This window comes from Cyrtonyx montezumae, unplaced genomic scaffold (assembly GCF_038088225.1).
Source record: "Cyrtonyx montezumae isolate F1298 unplaced genomic scaffold, pur_monq_1.0 scaffold_13, whole genome shotgun sequence".
Lineage (NCBI taxonomy): Eukaryota > Metazoa > Chordata > Aves > Galliformes > Odontophoridae > Cyrtonyx > Cyrtonyx montezumae.
This window is the reverse complement of record NW_027071859.1, coordinates 6027318-6046231: the sequence shown is the minus strand read 5'-3', so window position 1 is coordinate 6046231 and position 18914 is coordinate 6027318. Positions and strand designations below refer to the sequence as shown.

The following is an 18914-nucleotide window of genomic DNA, read 5'->3' as shown; positions in this document are numbered from 1 at the left end:
TTGGTTTTCTGTTTGTTTTTTTTTTTTTGGGGGGGGGGGGGGAGGGGGGGGAAGGTGGAGGTTATTTATTTATTTCTTAGGGGTTTTCTTATTTCCTCGGAAAGAAAGTTTCCGCGGGCGGAGAGCTGCGGGGTGAAGTTCGCCGCGGGGCCGGGGCTGCTGGGGGAGGGAGGAAGGGCACGGCCACGGCCACGGGCGGGGGGCACCGGGTACAGCGAGGCGGGGGGGGGGGGTGTGCGGGCTAGGTGCGGGCAGGACGCTGGAACGGGGCAGAGCGGGGGCAGGGCGGGGGGCACGGGGTGCAGGCATGGCACTATGGGCACACCGCACCCTCCCGCACCCCCCCGAATCCCGCACCCCTCCAAAACACAGAACCCCTTACACCACCTCCCCCCCCCCCCGCCTCCGGAAGCCCTCCCCCTCCCGTACCCATCCGCAACCCACCCCCCCCCCCCCCGAAACCCGCTGCCCTTCAGCCGCCGTCGGGCGCTCAAGGACGCGGGGGGGGGGTGGCGGGGGGGAGGAGGGCCGCTGCCATCTTTTCCTGCCCCGGGCGGAATGGGGGGGGGGGGGGGGAGGGGGGGTGCGGTGTTACCTGGGGCGCTGCGGGGCCCGGCGGAGCGCTGCGGGGCGGTGCGGGGCGGTGCGGGGCCGAGCGGGGCCGAGCGGAGCCGAGCGGAGCCGGGCCGAGCCGAGCGGAGCCGAACCGCCCGGCGGGGCCCCTCCCGCAGCGCTCCGCCGCCACCGCCTCCACTGCCGCAAAGCGGAGCTGAACCGCCCGGCGGCCGCGTGAGGTCCTAGTGCCCGTCCGCACCTATGGGGTGGGGACGGGACGGGACGGGGATGGGGTGGGGATGGGGATGGGGACGGAGCGGCCCCGAGGCGCTCCCGATGCGGTTGGAGCCAGGAGGTGCCGAGCCGTGCTGAGCTGAGCCGTGCTGAGCTGCGCCGTGCTCAGTCCAAGCGCTGAGTTCTTGATGCTGCGCCAAACCGAGCTGAGCCGTGCCAGGATGGACTGCATCGGGTCAAGGCAAGGCAGACACACAGTGCCGAGCCAGGCAAGGTGCGCGGGGCCAGGCCGAGCCGTGCTGAGCCGTGCTGACCCATGCCATGATGTGCTGGGCTGAGCTGGGCCAGGCCAAACTGGGCTAAATCCGACTGTGCCATGCAGTGCTGGGCCAAAGCCATGCTGAGCTGTGCTGCTGACCCTGACCCTAACCCGAACTGTGACCCCGAGCAGTGCCCGGAGGAATGTACTCAGGGAGGACCCAGTGCTGGAAGGCACTCGGTGCACATGGGGGCACTGTAAAATAAGCCATTAATTAATAATCATAATTAATTTTACATTCCCCTGGCTTCATACGAGTGCCTCACTCAGTGCTGCAGGGGAAATCACTCCCACTCTGATGGTGCTCTTGAATGTGGGCTGGGCAGGGTTGGTCCCTATCTCATCTCACCCCCATCCCATCCCATCCCATCCCATCCCATCCCATCCCATCCCATCCCATCCCATCCCATCCCATCCCATCCCATCCCATCCCATCCCATCCTCATCCTTTCCCCATCCCATCCCATCCCATCCCATCCCCATCCCCATCCCCATCCCCATCCCCATCCCCATCCTTTCCCCATCTCATCCCCATCCCCATCCCCATCCCATACTCATCCCATCCCATGATCTCTATAGGTCCCTTCCAACCCTTACAGTTCTGTGATTCTGTGATCCTCATTCCATCCCATCCTGTCCCATCCATCCCCATCCCACCCCCACAGTACCACTGTTTCATTCCCCATCCCAGGCACAGCCCTATTCTTCATCACCCTCATTCTTGCTGATCCTGCTTGCAGCAGGAGTGCTTTCCCATATCCTGAAGCCATTCCCTAATTGCTCTCTCCTTGGCACACCCTTCCTCCCCTGCACGCGGGCCCTGCGGCTTTTCCTTGTGTCGTGTTGCAAAAGTGCAGGTGGGTGCCCTGGAGGTGCGTGGAGGTGTGGCTGCACCAGTGTCATTTGCACACAGGTTTACACTTGGGCACATTTGCACCGTGGCGGATCTGCCCACACCCGTTTGTTGTAAGGCCTTTCCCCCCCACTCCGGTTCCCGGAGGAGCAGTGCTGGGGTGGGGGCATCTGGGCCACAGCTGCTGCACATCTGGCGCTGCTCCTTGGCCGCGGTGTCTGCAGCGGTGTTGGCTGCTCCTCATCAAAACGCTTCCTGAGGCGCTCCCCTCCTCGTCAGAAGGCCTCACCCCTCAGCACTGCTTCGCTGACAGTTTTCAGGATGGAAAACACGACTCGTGCCAAAAGCAGAGCCTTCCCCCCTCGGTTCAAAACCCTCGTGCGAAAGGAAATGTTGGTGCAGAGAGTGTTGGTTGGGTTTTGTCTCCTCTTCCCATCTCCCATTGGCTGTGGTGATGGCACCGGGGACAGGAACAGGGACATGGAGTTATGAGCCAAGGAACCATCCTGGTTGGGTGAGAACTTGGAATCATACAGTCATAGAACCATTAAGGTTTCCCCATCCCCCATTGAGGTTTCCCATCTCCATTAAGGCTCCCAGCCTTCCCTGTCCCCACTGAGGTTCCCCATCCCATTGGGATTCCTGCCTTTCCCTGTCCCCATCAGTGTTCCCCATCCCCATTGGGATTCCTCTAATTCCTCATCCCATTGGAGTACCCAGTCCCATTGGGATTTCTACCTTTCCGCACTGGGGTTCCCCATATTCCCCATCCCCACTGGGTGCCCCATCCCACTGGGGTCGGTACCTTCCCATACCTCACTGTGCTCCTTGGGCAGCTGTGGCCGCTCCCAGCCCAGCGGCTCCCTTTAGGTTAATGGATGCAATTATCCCAGGCTTAAATCTCTGCATGACAGGAGAGGTCAATGTGGGCTGTGGGAGGGCAACGGGCTCCTGGCAAGACGTTTCCTATGGCCATAAATCTCCCACCCCGTAGCACAGAGCAGCATCAGGGAAGGGATGGGCAGCTCCATCCTCAACCCATCCCCATCCCTTCCCCAATTCATCCCCATCCCATTGCATACTCACCCCATCCCCATCCCCAATCCATCCCTATTCCCATCCCCACTCCACCACATCCCATCCCACTGACAGGTGCCAATTTGGAGGCAGCTCTCTGGGGGTTTGGGGATGGATTAATGCATCTCGCCGAGCGGGTGGGAGCCAAATTAAGCCGGTGACACACGGTCAGCCGCTGACTCAGCCTTCGTCACGCTCTGGTGCAGCTGCAGCGTGCGGGGCCGTGGGCACCGGGTGTCCCCCGTGGGGTGTGTCAGCCACAAAGCCTCCGCAGCTCCCTGAGCACTGAGCATCTCTGCAGCAGGAGGAGGGAGGGGGGGGGCACAGCTGCAGACCCCCACGGTCCTGGTGGGTACCGTGCCACGTCCCTGTGCAATGCTACTTCCTCGTGCCGTGTCACATCCCAGTGCTCTGCTGCATCCCAGTAACGTGCCCTATCCCACTGCCATGTCACATCCCCATGGTGGGGGATGAGGACCGGGACTCCCACACCCTGGGGCTGTCCCTGTGCCCATGGCCCCTGTGTGGTGTTTGTGCTGCGATCGCCCCGATAACCCCACGGGCGCTCCTCATTCCTTCCCCCATCAATCATTAATGCTGGGTGGGTGTGGGGTGGGGGAGGAGGAGGAGGAGGGCTGGAGGAAGGCCGCGGCTCCCAGCTCGTGGCAGAGGAATTAATTTTACAGTGATGGATGAGAGTGGGAGCGGATAATGCAGCCCCGGGTGGTCATTAAACGCTGCAAACGAGCACAAATCCCATCCGTGGCGCCCCAGGGTCAGAGCGCTTACACCGAGGTCACCCAACCCTGCAATGGGGGGAGGCCAACGACCCCCCTTGCTCTGCTCCTGGATCTCCATGGGGTGCGTGGGGCCTTCATGTGGGTCCTTGTAGCCCCATGGAGAACATGGGGGTCACTGAGTCTCCATGGGTTGCATAGGATCTCCATAGGGCACGCGGGGTTTCTATGGAGCATATGGGGTTCCCTGGCTCTCCATGGGGTCTCCATGGGCACATGGTGGTCCCTGGGTCTTCATGGGATGCCATGGGGTCTTCACAAAGCACATGGGGTGCAAGCACAGCCTGGAGCAGCACGAAGCCCCCGAGCTCTCCGAAGCCCCCCAGCCCCATCCGGATGTGTGGAGCAGCAGCCAACATCTGGTGGGACCACAGCCCCAAACACAGGCGGCTCTGTGTGCTCCCAGTGACCCGTGCCCATGACCAACGCGGATAATCCCCGGCTCTGCGATTCCATACGAATGCAACGCAGCCAAGCGTCGGCAGCTGCTCCCATGCTATGCGGTGATTTCCTCCTAAAACCCCTTCTCTCACATTTATTTTGCTTTTCCAGGAATATCCTTGCTGTTTTATTTTATTTTTTTCGCACGGCCGAGGGATGGACACCCCGTAGGGATGAGATGAATTTATTCAGTATTTGGCAGATGACAGAACATGGCTTCCAGTTCATGGGTCCTACCGACGGTGCTCCCATCTCCCCACCACGCACTCTGGGCACTGAACCCCGTGGTGTGCACAGGAAATGAACCCCAAGTTTGAAAGGAAAGCTGCACACATGCTGGAGCCGTGGGGAGAGTGTGGTCTGCAGGGCTCCTCCCTCAGGGGTTAAGGCGACAATGGCGAAGGCAAGCAGAAGGTTTGCAGGGTTCCCAGTTAAGCGCAAGCAAGATGGAGAGATTGCTTCCCAACATGGATGAAGGTTGGAAAAGCTGAGTTATTGCATCCGACTGTCAGCCCCGCATCACCACGGCTGCTTACAGGGCCACGGGGTCGATCCAACTGGGAAAGACCTCCACCAGCACCGTGTTCAGCCGCCAACCCATCGCCACGTGCCCGCTAACCGCGTCCCTACACGGAATCACAGAATCATTCCGGTTGGAAAAGACCTCAAGGGTCACCAAATCCAACCCCAACCCCACCCCACCGTGCCCGCTGACCTGTACCCCCCAAAGGAGGAAGGGGAAGTCATGGGGTGAGCAACAGTATGGAAAAAAACCCATAACAAAGGAGTAGTCATGATGGTGCCCCATGGATCCGGGTTTCACGCGCCGAGTCGGGTTCTCATCACTCCTCTCCCCTTCCTGACAGCTCGCTCACAATATTTACACTTGGCTCAGGCCGTGGCCACCACGTCTGTTTATTTCTGCTCTCCCAAAGGGCTGCAGGTACCCAACGAGCGCTCTCCGTGGTGCACCGGCTGCCGTTGGCTTCGGGCTTTATCGCTCCTTCCCATTCATCACCCCTGATAAATATTTATGGCTGCATTAGGGCACTCAGCTCCTTCCACTAAAAATAACATTCCGAAGCACCGAGGGGGAAAAAAAAGGAAAACAACCCGAAATGGTGTGATTGGAACTGATTGCAATGTTTCCTAAGCACCCAGACGGCGGTGAGCTCCCGGCCTCACACTGCTCAACTCTGCTCTCTCAGTTTTAAACAAAACCCAACTCGTCTCTCAAGAATGAATGCAGAGGTGCTGATGCCAACTCAGTGCTGCTCTGCGTCCCCTGCCTGGAAGGGGCATTTGGTAACAGTTTAAAGAAGAGGCACTGGTCTGGGGTCTTCCCACTGCTTGTTCCTCCCCGACACGCCATCACTTACAGAGGACAATGCAATATCAAAGACAACAGCAACCTGACAGTGGAGCAGCGCTTCTAGGTGGGTCTGAAGGGTCTGCACTCAGTGTCCTCCCGGCTTCACACACAAGGGGACCCCAGTGGTGCAAAGCTCCTTGTCATGCAAAGCAAGGGACAGGAGCAAAGAGGAAACAGCCAGCGTGAGATGCGATAGTGATGTTGCTGGGTAGGAAATCCAACAGATCGGAACATGTGGCGGGAGTGGGGACTATTGCCTATTCCTTGAAACTACTGCACGTGGCAGAGTTTGATGGTGTGCTGTCTGATTATCGTTAGTAAACACACTGAGGAAAACAGTACATGCAATGGCCTAAGAGGCAAATGCCCACGGGGAAAGCCCTCGGTTGGTTGGGAGAACGCCGGCACCGGTGGGAGGTTGAGGTCGGTCACAGTCGCGCGATGGTGATGGGTCAGCCAGAACGTGCCTCTCCCAGCGGCGTGGGGACGTCTTCGGGGCACGAGCTCACTGAGAGCCCCCTGTGCCTGCACCACGGGAAACACAGAGATTGAACCCGTAGGTATTGAACCATGGAACCACAGAATCACGGACTGGCTTGGGTTGGAGGGACCCTAAAGGACACCCATAGAATGGTTTGAGTTGGAAGGTCCCTAAAGAACACTCATAGATTGGTTTGGGTTGGAAGGACCATAAAGAACACCCATAGAATGGTTTGGGTTCGGGGGACTCTAAAGTACACCCATAGAATGGTTTGGGTTAGAAGGGCTCTAAAGAACACAGAATCATAGACTGACTTGGGCTGGGTTGGAAGGGTCCCTAAAGACCATTTAGATCCAATGTCCTCACCATTCTTCACCTCCTTCTGACTCTTTCTGAAGGATAAAAAAGCCCTTAAATAGTTCTTCACCCTCGTTTTCTCACTTTTCTCCATTTTGTGTTTCTCAGCACCATCCCTGGTGCCTTATCTCCTGCTGCATGGCAAGACACAGCCACGTCCCAGCTGCCCCCATACAGCAAGGTGCAGTGCAGCCATTAGAGTCCAAGAGGCACAAAGAGACTGCCACGCACAAACAGCACAAAGAGCTCTGTGCTGCCAACGTCTCCAGTAATGGCATCATTTCTCTCCTTCTTCAGTTACCAGATTGTTTCCCAGCCGAGACAGGACTTGAATTTCTAATGCAAAAACTATCAGAGGAACTCTGAAGCTGCTTTCAGGTTATCTCTATCCATTACTAAAATGGCAGGGAGGCAGAAAGGGCAAAAGCTTTGTTTTTCTGCTTTGCAAATTACCTTGGGAGTGTAATAGTGTTGGTTTTATCATGCAGAATTGTGTTTTGCAGTGGTCGTGCCTAATTCTGTTTGGCCAGCGTGGGCTGGATCCCAATGGACATTGTGAAGGTGGGATTCTTGTTCTGCTCTTTGGGTTCTAACCAGCATAATGGCAGAAGACCCAGGAATGGGATCCCCACTGACCCCCGTGGACCCACGTGTGCACCCACCCACGCTGTGTGTTTTGGCCACAGGAATCCTCCTCCTTCCCATCGCCAGTGCTCAGAGATCAGCACTGTATCTCAGGAAAATACTATGCAGCATGGAAACCCAACCTGCTGCCCTCCTACGTTTTTCAGTGGGGAGATGATAGGGATCTGCCCCAGGTGCCTCGGAGGCATTGTGAGCGCGGGGCTCAGCCTTCATCCGCCAACACTGTCTCATGCCCCCCAGCACCTGTTGGTCTGTCCATCTGCTGTGCCTTATTATAACACAAAGTGCTGGCTCTTTGAGGGTAGAGATTGTATTTTTAGTACATCTGGACAGCGTCCGTCACAATGGGCTCCGATTTCCTGGCGGAGGCCCTCTCAGTGTAAAAGTAACACTAATAAAAGAAGAGATAACGGCGGTACTTCTGCTTCCACTGAAGTTAATGATGTTTTCCCACTGTCTGTGGCAGGAGCTGAATTAGGTCATAACACGGAAAGCTCAGCATCCTTTGGAATAGTTGTGGAGTGGTGGGAGGGGAACGCTCCACGTCTTGCACAGAAGCAGAAAAGGAAGGAGAGAAGGAGAAAGGTGGAAGGTTGGCAGAGAGATGTCCAGGCTCACCTGAATCGCTGTACAGCCTGTGGTTGTCCATCTAACCTGCAACACAGGAAGAAGATACCGCCATAAAACAGGCAGTCGTATTTCCTGTAAAATGAAAAATCACTGTATCGTACAATCATGAAGGTTGGAAAAGAAATCCAAGATCATCCGGTCCAACCGTCAGCCCATCACCACCACCACGCCCTCTAACCATGTCCCTAAATAGAATCACAGAATCGTTCAGGTTGGAAGGGACCTCTGATCTCCCCAAGTCCAAACCCAACCCTCCCACTGTGCACACAGACCACGTCCCTCAGTGCCACATCTCCATGGCTCTGGAACAGTGAAGCCACCTCCACCCTGGGCAGCTGTGCCACTGCATCACCACTCTTCCAGAGCAGAAATTGTTCCTAATATCCAACACAGACCTCCCCTGGTGCTACTTGAAGCCATTATCTCTTGTTCTAAACCCAACCCCTTCAACCATTGCTCAACTGTGCAGCTGTTCAGCTGCAAACAGCTCTGAAGACATTGGGATTAATCTCCAGCTCTCTGTAATACGGGAGAGGAGCCCCATTTAAACCCTAGGCACACCCCTATGGCAACAATAAATCTCAGAGAGGGGCTCCCATGGCCATCAGCACTTGGAGTCTGGAGGTACCTCCACCACCTCCTGGGCTGCAGGAGAACTATGCCTTTGATATTGATCATTCCTTGATTTCTTGGCCAGCTTTTCATTTTGCTATCTCTGTGACGGTAAAAAAATCACTTAATTTCTGGCAGAGATAATATTTACATTCCACACAGCAGCTTTTGGGCCAAGCCCTGATTTGGGTTATGTCTCTGTTCCCCAGTGCTGCTGGAATGAGTAATAGGATTTGTCCTACTATGTATCCACCACACATCCAACTCAAAACCCCCTTCACCATTTTTTTCCCCATGCACAATGTAATGCACATTCAGGAGAAAAAAAAAAGGCAGAAGGGTCATCTGCTAAACATCTCAACTATTTAGCTTAAGAGGAATGTTCTAGGGCAGAGAGAGTCCTGTGATTTACAGCCAATGCCATTCTGCTTTGAAAGCTGAGATCAGACTCAGTGCATTTCTTCACGCATGCTGACATACCGAACGCTGATGGACAAACCATCAGGAGGAAGATGAGTATTCCCAGGCACCTGAAAGCATCAGACTGGAAGACTTAGGAAAATGAGGAATTTTAGTTCGAAATGTGAGCCCCTTTGCCTCGTCACAGTCAGAAGGAAAATATGCATAGAACAACAACAACAAAAAAAGGATAGAAAGTCCAAGGTTGTCACTGCAGGAATGAGACTTGGCTCAATGAGACAGAAAACCCTGATGAGAGAAGGAGATGAAAGGGAGCCACGAGCAGCCCCGTGCAGCCCACACGGGATCATCGCCTGTGGGCGATGCTGAGCGCCTGTCCGGCCAAGGTCGTGTGAGGCAGTGCTGTGCTGGTACCCAGCCCACATGCAGGGCTGTCATTTCTCTATGTATTCATCCAAAGCAGAGCTGCTGCAGCACTTGGAGCAGCTCCTCCTCCTCAAATATTCAAATATCTGCGTGGGGCTTTGTCAAAGAAAAACGCACACTGCAGGGACAGCTCTGGTGGCACCGTGGCACCAGAAGTAATCTTTGGGGAATTGGAATGCAGAAAGCAAACCGACCCCTTGGGAGGAGTGGATCTGAAAATGTGCAGCAGGAGGATTGGAATTAGATGGTCTTCAAGGACCCTTCCAACCCAACCATTCTATGGCTCTATGATCTTTAAGGACCCTTCCAACCCAACCATTCTATGGCTCTATGATCTTTAAGGACCCTTCCAACCCAACCATTCTATGGCTCTATGATTCACAGCTTGGAGACATGATTTCTTCCCTTACCTCGGTCCTTCCCGTTCTGTATTTTTTCCATTTCTTCCTCATCTTCTTCCTCTGCTTCAAGAAGGAAAAAATCCAACAAGCATAGATGAGACATGTACATGAGAAAACTGAGACATATGGAAATCACACGTTTTAGGCTAAAATCATATCTAAGAAGTGGAAGTATTTTTATGGAAAAAGGAAATGATTTTATGGAAAAAAGAAATGGCTTTATGGAAGAAGGAAATGGTTTCATGTTGATCTGAAGTGGAAGCCCTGAGGTTCCTTCCTGGAACTGCTGTTTGCTTGCTTGTGCTCGCAGGACCCCAGGGCCAGGCTGTACCCAAGGCTGGGTTTTGCTCCATGCCCAATCCATTGAGCTTTGGTTCAGCTGAAGAGGATTTATGACAAAACTCAAATTTATATTGCAGAGTGTAGGAACAGAAGGTCACGTTTTTCTGTAGATGGCAGTTTGTATCTGTGTGCAACATCTCCCTGAGTCCTGGGCAAACAGGGTGTTATGTGCAGGGCTATCACTGCCTACTTCACACACTGCTGCATGCAAAGAGAGGCAGAAAGCTCCACTATAAAGGCTCAATTTGAAGACCTTCAGATCAAAGTGGATGTTGACCTCCACACTGACATTTGCTTTACTTACAAAGCACCAGCAGCATCAGCAGGAGCACCAGGACCCATGAAGTCTTGAACCAGAGCCACACAGCACTCTATGATTCCATTTAGGAACACACTTCAGTGGTATGGTGGGGATGGGTTGATGGTTGGGCTTGATCATCTTGGATTTTCCAACCTTAATGATTCTATGAGTCTATGATTCTATATCATCAAGCAAGAGCACGTAACTAATTTCCTTTTCCCTCCCTCATGCCCTGCAGCTGCATTGCATGCCACATCACTCAGCAGCTTGTGCCCTGCTCAGGAGATCTGACCTTCAGGAACGCAGCACTTCCAAGCAGTGCCCAAGCCACAGGGAGCTCCCACTACTGCACACACACAGATCAAGAGCAGCAGGAGCACAGCAGCTTGGTGTTAGTCTGCTCCAAGAATCATCAGCCAGGCTTCTCTGTCTGCAGAATGTGACCTTAACCATCAGTGATAAAATCAATGGAAATCCTATTTGGATGGCATTTGGAGTTCTCAACGACGTTAGCCATAAAAAATGATTTTTCATTTTATCGTTGAAGAAATGAACTCATAATCTTGCGTTATGCCTTAAATAGAATTTTCATAAAAAATAAATCTGAAGACAAATCTCTCTCCTCTTACCTGAGTGCAGCTCCTTCACTAGCGATGACATTGTGTTGGTGATGGAGTCGGCGGCCACCAGCAGATCGTTGTGCAGGTTCCTCCTTGTACCTGGGAGCAGAGGAAACACACAGCGGGTACAGCAGCTGCATGCAGCCCCACTGAGCTCAGCTCCACAGAGCAGGGCCCCAGCAGGGCCGGGTGCTCAGGAGGGCAGCAGTGCTGCACCCAGCTGTACTGGAGGGCCCTAAGAAGAGATCTGGATTTGCTCTGGAATGCTCCCACTGGCTGCCTGATTGTCTGCTTGGCTAATTAGCTACTGCATTGCTTTTCTCCTTGATGAGAGCAGTGCTCCTCTGTCAGCTTGGGGACAGACGTTTCCCTCCCCAGATGCCTGAAGCTGAGTGCCCCTCTTGTTCCAGACATTTCCCATCTTGTTCATCTCCCAAATGCTGCACTGGCTTCAAGTCCTCTATATGATCCTATCACTAGCTGTGGTGCAGTGAAGTTGCCAGCCACGATGCTCTGTGTTGTCTATCAGCATGGTCCATGGATATCAACATGGCCCTTGAATGTCAGCATGGCCCACAGATGCTATCATGGTCCATGGATGGATGTCAACATGACCCATGGATGGATGTCAACATGACCCATGGATGGATGTCAACATGACCCATGGATGGATGTCAACGCAACCCATGGATGTCAACACGACCCATGGATGCATGTCAACACAGTGAACAGATATCAACACAACACATGGATATCAACACTACCCATGGATGGATGTTAACACCACCCATGGATGTTAACACATCCCATGGATGTCAGCATGGTCAGCACATATCTCAGAGCCCACGTGTGTTCCATCAGGACATCTCTGTCCTCTGGGTTGGGCTGCCAAGTGACCAGCACTGTGCCTGTGGCAAGATGCTCTGGTAGCTACACAAACAAACACCAACTTTAATGAGCTCATCTGGATATCCACTGCCACTGTAGGCCCTCCTGCCTGGTGGCATTAAATTATTTTATTATGTGAACACACAGAAATTTTTTCCTGCTTCCTGCTTTCTCCACTTGCTTAGGATTTGTCTGATTTTGCATGATTGATCTGAAATGGTGCTAATTGTGCAGACTGCCTTCCTGGAAGGATCATTCCCGGAAACTTATTGCGGAGCCTGCTGACCATGCTCTCTTGCAAAAGGTTTTCCAGCTGTTGGGCTTTATTCTAACACTGCATTACTGTGTTCTCCCAGTGGCAACTGGAAGACCAAGAAGGCACCATCAAAGGAAACGTGTCCCATTAGGGTCCCTAAGATTTGGTTTTGCAAACATATCCTGCTGATTTCCTCTCTGGCACGAGCTGGGATTGATGATGTTGGCAGTCCTGGGTATGGCAATGAGAAAGCGAGCAGGAATGAGACCTTCACCCACTTTTTCTCTTCTCTCTCTCATTTTGTAAGATATGCAAGAATTTGTAGAGATGATTTAAATGTTTTTGTAAAAAGAAAAAGTCAAATAAATAGAACCTTTCAAGAGGTTTAGTTCTGCAAGCATTACCTATGGATCATTTGCTCCCAGGAGCCACCACCACCAACACCATGCTGTTGGGATGTAGGTGCTACCCAAGCCCTTAGCACTACAACAGCTTTATACAATACCTGCCATACATTGTATAGAGATGCTAAGGTGTTAAAATCTGAAAAAAAAAAAAAACCCTAATAAATTTTCATTTTGGGCAACTGACAGGTCCAAGCAAAGACTGTGCTTCTATGAAGCAGGAATGAGCCCTGGTTAATTCCATGAGCTTGTACCAGGGCCAGGAGCTTGAAGCTTGCACACTGCAGAGGGAACATTGCTTCATCTGTGTCTCCAAAAGCAGATGGATAGAAAGCACATTTTGATGCCAAAGCACTACTGTAAAATAAAAGGAATCAAGTCGGGCAGTTACTGTACTACAACAATCTTGTGTTCATTATTTGTAGCTGCAGAAAGGAGATCATTTTGTCTCTTTGTGCTTTCCTCATTAAAAAACCAAAGGGGAAAATGATGAACCAGATACAGCAGATTTTCCCAGTGCCTGGTAGGACTCACTGCACCGCTGCGTGCAGCCTGGAGAACAGAAAGCTGATCTGCAGGGGAAGGACAGGCAGCTGTTGAAGGAGTGGGATGAGGCTCTCAACTCATTGGGGGGATGAAGAGGAGGCGCCAGGGCCACCCACAGCAGCAGATGGAGCCATGCCGCTGGTGTTTGGCACCGTGCCTCCTACAACACGGCTCCTGCGTTGTCTCTGGAAGTGCTTAGAGAGATCAGAGAATGGTTGAGTTGGAAGGGACCTTAAAGATCATAGAACCACAGAATGGTTGGCTTGGAAGAGTCCTTTGAGCTCATCCAGTTCCAGCTCCTTGCAGTAGGCATGTTTCCCCCCAGCAGATCAAGCTGCTCAGGGCCTTGGGAACCTCCAGAGATGGGGCACCCACAGCTTCTCTGGGCTCATTTCTTCTGGGTCAAAGACATTTCCTTCTCCAAGATGAGTGGTCATGAGCTGACGGTTGGACCTGATGATCTTAGTGGTCTATCCCAATCTTAATGATCCTGTGACTCTATGAGCTGTAGATGCTCTGCACTTCCTTACTGGGCTTCATTCACCATCTGACCTACTCATCAGCTGAAATTGTGGAGAACAACCAACAAAGCCTTTCCTTTCACCAAGCGCTGAGGGCTGAAGACTTGTGGTCCTCACTGTAGCGCTGTCAGCATTCAACATCCATTAAGGTTGGAAAAGATTACTAAGATTGTCAAGTCCAGCCAACCCATCACCACCATGAACAGGAGAACATCTGTCTGACAAAATATATGACATGAATATTTACCATCTCCCCTACTCAGCAAGAAATATGCTCATGAATTAAAAAATCCCACCCTCAGATTACAAAAGCATGAGATACAAGTTGTCATCTTCTATGGAATTGAACAGCTTGGCCTCTGGGAGATGTAGAGGGCTCTTGGAGAAGTCAGGACTGAAGAACTAACTCGTTCTTTGAAGTGTGATGGCTCCCTGAAGGTAGAAGAACTTTGCCAACTTTCTTGACATCAGACCACCAGTTATATCTTTGCTTGCCTTTTCCCAACATCCTGAGGGTGGAACCTCCATTTTTCTCCCTCTCCACTCCGTGAGGAAGAGGCAGAGGTCTGGGTTGAGCACACAAGGTTTCTGTTTCATCTGCTTGTCTTTAAATCCTGAAGCACTTATTGAGCCCACAATGACTTTTGCAATGCATGACTGCAGAAGTTTATTATTTTAAAGTAATAGCAGCTATGCATGAACTCACACTACCTACAGAAGCCAGAGAGTAAAAATATCTGTGTTAACTCCTTCCCTGGTGCTCTTCAAAGCACTCTAAGCTGAATTATTCAGAAATGTACAGCTAAGACATTTGATCCAACCATTTTGGTTTTTCCAAAGGACTAGGGGATGAGGTGTACAAAGGGAAATGCAGTTGAAACTACCCAATAACCTTGTATTTCTTGTAGAAACATGGAACTGTTTGAGTAGAATGGGACTGTGAGTTGGAAGATCACCTCACCCAATTCTCTCACAATGAGCAGGGATACAGCTCAGTCATAGAATCATAAAATCATGGAATTCAATCACAGAATTGTTTGAGTTGGAAACCTCTATAAGACATCTCATCCAACTTGCCTGCAATGAGCAGGGACACCTACAGCTCCATCAGGTTGCCCAGATCAAGTTGTACCCATACAGATTGGCACCAATGAGCTTAGGCCAAAATCTGGTACTTTTTTTTCAAATACAAGTGGAGTAACATCTAGAGAAGGTGCGAAGGAAGTAACAAAGAGTTCTGTTCCTTGGTAAGAGCTGGAGAAAAAGGGAGCAAGAAAAAGCACAATCCAATAACCAGAGAGACAGCTAGGTTGGAAAGGACCTTCAAGTCTAATGTTACTTATACAAACGATGTGTCATAGAATCATAGAATCATAGTCCTGCTTCTTTGCTATGATCTTCTCATTTTCCCTTCCCTGTTGGCATTGGTCTGATAGTGACAGGACAAGGAGGGATGGCTTTAAACAAAAAGAGGAAAGATTGAGGCTAGATGTTAGGGAGGAATTTTTTACCCAGAGAGCAGTAAGCCCCTGACACAGAGGATCAGTGGCTGCTCTACCCCTGCCAGTGCCCAAGGCCAGGCTGGATGGGGCTTTGGGCACCTGGTCAATGGGATGTATCCCCATGTCAGGGTTTGAGGTTGGGTGGTCTTTGAAGTGCCTTCCAACCCAAACCACTCAATTCTACGACTCTGCAGTGATAGGATCACTTTCTAGGATGGAAGAACTCTTCAAGTTGGAAAGAATAACAACACGTCGCAGTCCCTTTGGTTTGGAGCACAGCAAAGGGGCTGGTGCTGGGCTGCCCCATTCCCTGCTCCACGAGATGCTCACCTTGTGTGAAAGCTTCTTGCACGTCCCCGATGTCCTGGGGGCCGTGTGTCGGCGTGGAGCCGGCGGAGGTGGATCTGACGGGCATGGGCAGTGGGCGGCCGGCTCCGTGGGTGGGTGATGAGTGTGCTGAGCCCACTGCTTGCGCCTGCACGGAGACACAGTGTGCACATCTTACACTTGTGTTGGGTCAGCATCTAAAAATAATGGTGTAAAGCATGCAACCGTGCTCTGCAAACAGAGCCTGCTTCGCACAGAGCTAACTGCTGTTGGACAGAGACATGAGGTTAAGAAACCAAAAGCCTAGCTTTGCAGCATCCAGAAAACAAAGAGCAAATGCACGATGGAGGGTTGAGGAGCAAGCCCACAAGTGCCTTGCGAGAGATTTATTAATACTTGCACAGGAAGGTCACATATATTCATTAAAAAAGTATTAAAAACAAACAAGCAAAAGGACAGCTTCTCCTGGTTGGTCTTTAACCATCCAGAGCAGCCCTGATTGTCCCAGCACTTCACAATCCTACAACCTGGGCATTCTCTGCAGCAATTCCTATCTCTTAGCACACTCTATGCCCTCTTGCTCAGTTTGCGACCGGCTCTGCCATGCTATGCTAGCCATGATTGACGACCTGAGCCTGTATTTATATTTAAGCTGTGCTGTCATGGCTGAGGGGAAAACTACCCATAAGAAAAATCACATGAAAGCTGCACAACCCCTGACCAAACTCATTCTGTTTGTGCCATTCTGTTTGCTTCCCTTCCTCCGACCTGTGCATCCTGTGCATCCTTTGCTCCCTTTGACGTGGACCAGTTACCAGGGCAACCCTGCAACACCGCTGCACTGTGCCCAGCGCTCCGGGCACAAAAACCCACCAGCGTGCAAAACTGTTGGTTTGAAACTGCATTGATAAGACATGGAGTGAGAGAAGCAAGCGAAATATTCTCATGGTGCTGGCAGGGGAGATGAGCAGGAGGGAAATGGTCTTGCAAAGATAAAATGGTTTTCAAATAAAGAAAATGAACAGGCAATGTCAGTCAGCTCCATCAAGAGAATAAGGCTGTGCCACTGCCCAAGCTGCCAGCTGCAGGGACAGCTCCATGCATCTCCATGTCTGGCCCATGGTGTTCTCCAGACGTATGCTCACTGGGACTGCAATCATGGAATGATAGAAGGGTTGGGTTGGAAGGGACCTTAAAAATCATGGAGCAATAGAAGGGTTGGGTTGAAAGGGACCTTAAAGATCATAAAGCCATAGAATGCTTGGTTTAGGGGAACTCACAGGTCCCCCAGCCCCACTCCCTGCCATGGGCTGGGTGCCCCCAACAGCTCAGGCTGCAGAGTGCCCATCCATTGCCTCCCTCAGGCACCTCCATGGATGGGGCACCCACAGCTCTCTGGGCAGCAGCACCAGGGCGTCACCACTCACCCAGTAAATAATTCCTTCCTCACATCTAACCTAAATCTCCCCAAAGGAGCCCTTGAGCTCCATGCCCCCAGCCCCAGCACAGCCTCCAGCCCTGGGGACACCTGTATCCTCCTACCATGTGTCTTTGAGACACGTCAACTAAATCTGCATTCTTAGAATAAGTGCCCAAGGAACTGAAATTGTTTTTCTCAATTGCTGGGCACGCAGATGGGCCGTGCCAATTTGCATACAGCAACAACTAGAGCAAGGGGGTTGGGAACGTCCCTCACTCTCGCGATGACGCAGTTCCTGGAAATCTGAGTGATTCTGAGAAAAGCTGGTGACAGCACACAGCCAACGTGGCATGGGGGGCAGCTGGAGGGCAGCACCGTGCTTCCTGCTGTGCAGTGGCCCCTGTTGATGTGCCGTGCAGCACCTGTCGGCCAAAAGAGGATCTGAAAGCTCTTGGGTGTGAATCACCTTCGTGGGGCTCTCAGGCAGTGAATCACAGAATTGTGGAATCACTGAGGTTGGAAAAGACCTCTGAGATCACCAAGCCCAACCACCAATCACCACCATGTCCACAAGACCACATCCCTAAATGGAATCCCAGAATCATTCAGGTTGGAAAAGACCTCTGAGAACACCAAATCCAACCCTAACACATCCCCACCGTGCCCACTGCCCACGTCCCTCAGTGCCACGTCCCCACGGCTCTGGAACACGCCCAAGGACAGTGACCCACCACCTCCCTGTGGTTTCAATTATTTTACATAATGATCTCACTCTTCGAGTACTTTATACAAACGTAGCCTCATGCACACTTGGTTGTTTCCACTCCTGTGGAAGAATTAGGTGTGTGGAAAAATAGTGCATGACCTTTAGGCAACATTTGTGATGCATAACCGTACAGAAAGAGAAAGGAGAACACGTGAGCTATCTGTGCGCCGCTGTTTGCTAAGCGTGAGTGTCGTTTGGGAGAACCAGAAACCCTGCCATGGGACCATACAGCTCGGTGTCCTAGAAAGCACATTACTGACTGAGAAAGCAAGAAAGACATCTGGGGCATGCAGACACACGCGGAAGTGGAAGGGAAGAGCGGAGGAGTCCCCCCAGCACGGGCGGTCGAAATGTGAACCGCAGGTGCCGGGCTGGGCCCCATAGGAGGAAGCGGTGGGCGGACGTGTGGGCAGGGGACAGGGATGGAGGAGGCACGGACAGATAATGGATGAGCTCAGGAGCCGTTCCTGAAGCGGAATGGGAAAGCAATAAATCACTCCTACAGCCCTCCTCCTCCTCCAAAGGCTGAAGGAAGGAACGAGGCAGGTCGTAAATACTGAGCTGAGGCTGCTCTGAGGTTGTCGAAGCGAACCCAACGCAGGGCTGCTCCGAGCATGGTAATGTGTGCTCAGGAAGCTGTGGGGTTCGTTGCAGCAGAAGTGTTTTTTAAGTTCCTCCCCGATGCTGCTGGGTTATGGGAAGAAGAGTGCAATTTTAAGCATCCTGGAATGCTTCTGGAAATGGGATGCAGGAGACGGATTTTCATTGAGAAAAACAGGCAAGGAAACCCCTGACCAAGCTCCTGAAATGTCTGGGAGCTGACTTGGATGGACTGGCCCCCAGTTATCAAGACTTACATGCAACAGCTCTGAGGCTTAACCTGAAAAACCCTGAATACTTCCTGGAAAAAAAAAAAAAACAAACAGATCTGGGCTTTGCATCAGAACCAAAGGTGTGGGAAGAAGGGATGGTAACAGCTCTCACTGAATGGAAAAGGGCCTCTGGAGGGGTCTGCTCCAACTGCTGTACACATCACAGTTTCTGCTCCCAGGGAAGCTGGGATAGATGCCCCCAGAAGGACCCACATTTGTTTGTACAATTCCTATGGAGAAACTAAGAACATTTGCTTTGCAAGGAATTTACGTTGATTTTAATGTGCTTTATCGTCTAACATATTCCCGTGAATAGATTAAAATAAAATCAGTCGCGTGTACCTATAAAAAGCTAACATTTTTTTAGAGAAGCGATTTAGACAAGTAAACAACTCATCATGCCCCAAATAACTAACTCCAGAAAACACTGCGGAAATGGAACAAAAATGAAAAGAACATAAATGCACGACCTACAATGCTCATTTTTTGTTCTGTATCTTTGCTGTAGGAAATTAAGGAAATCAGACAA

General features: G+C 51.7%; 1 protein-coding gene across 14 annotated transcripts in view; it reads right to left on the bottom strand.

Moving 5' to 3' along the window:
- Nucleotides 1–5550: 5550 nt before the first annotated feature.
- The window catches only part of DTNB (dystrobrevin beta), a 130999-nt gene continuing 117635 nt past the window's right edge, over nt 5551–18914 (bottom strand). For 6 of the 14 annotated variants that reach the window (XM_065730566.1, XM_065730568.1, XM_065730571.1 and 3 more), the window contains 5 exons: nt 15331–15475; nt 10893–10982; nt 9630–9683; nt 7750–7833; nt 5551–6173 (listed from right to left, as the gene is read on the bottom strand). In XM_065730566.1, coding sequence (XP_065586638.1) covers nt 7781–7833; nt 9630–9683; nt 10893–10982; nt 15331–15475 — 342 coding nt within the window. In that variant the 3' untranslated portion in view covers nt 5551–6173; nt 7750–7780. Of the gene's footprint in view, nt 6174–7749; nt 7834–9629; nt 9684–10892; nt 10983–15330; nt 15476–18914 lie in introns of those variants that run through there. The other 8 variants (XM_065730569.1, XM_065730567.1, XM_065730570.1 and 5 more) reach the window with 8 other exon arrangements.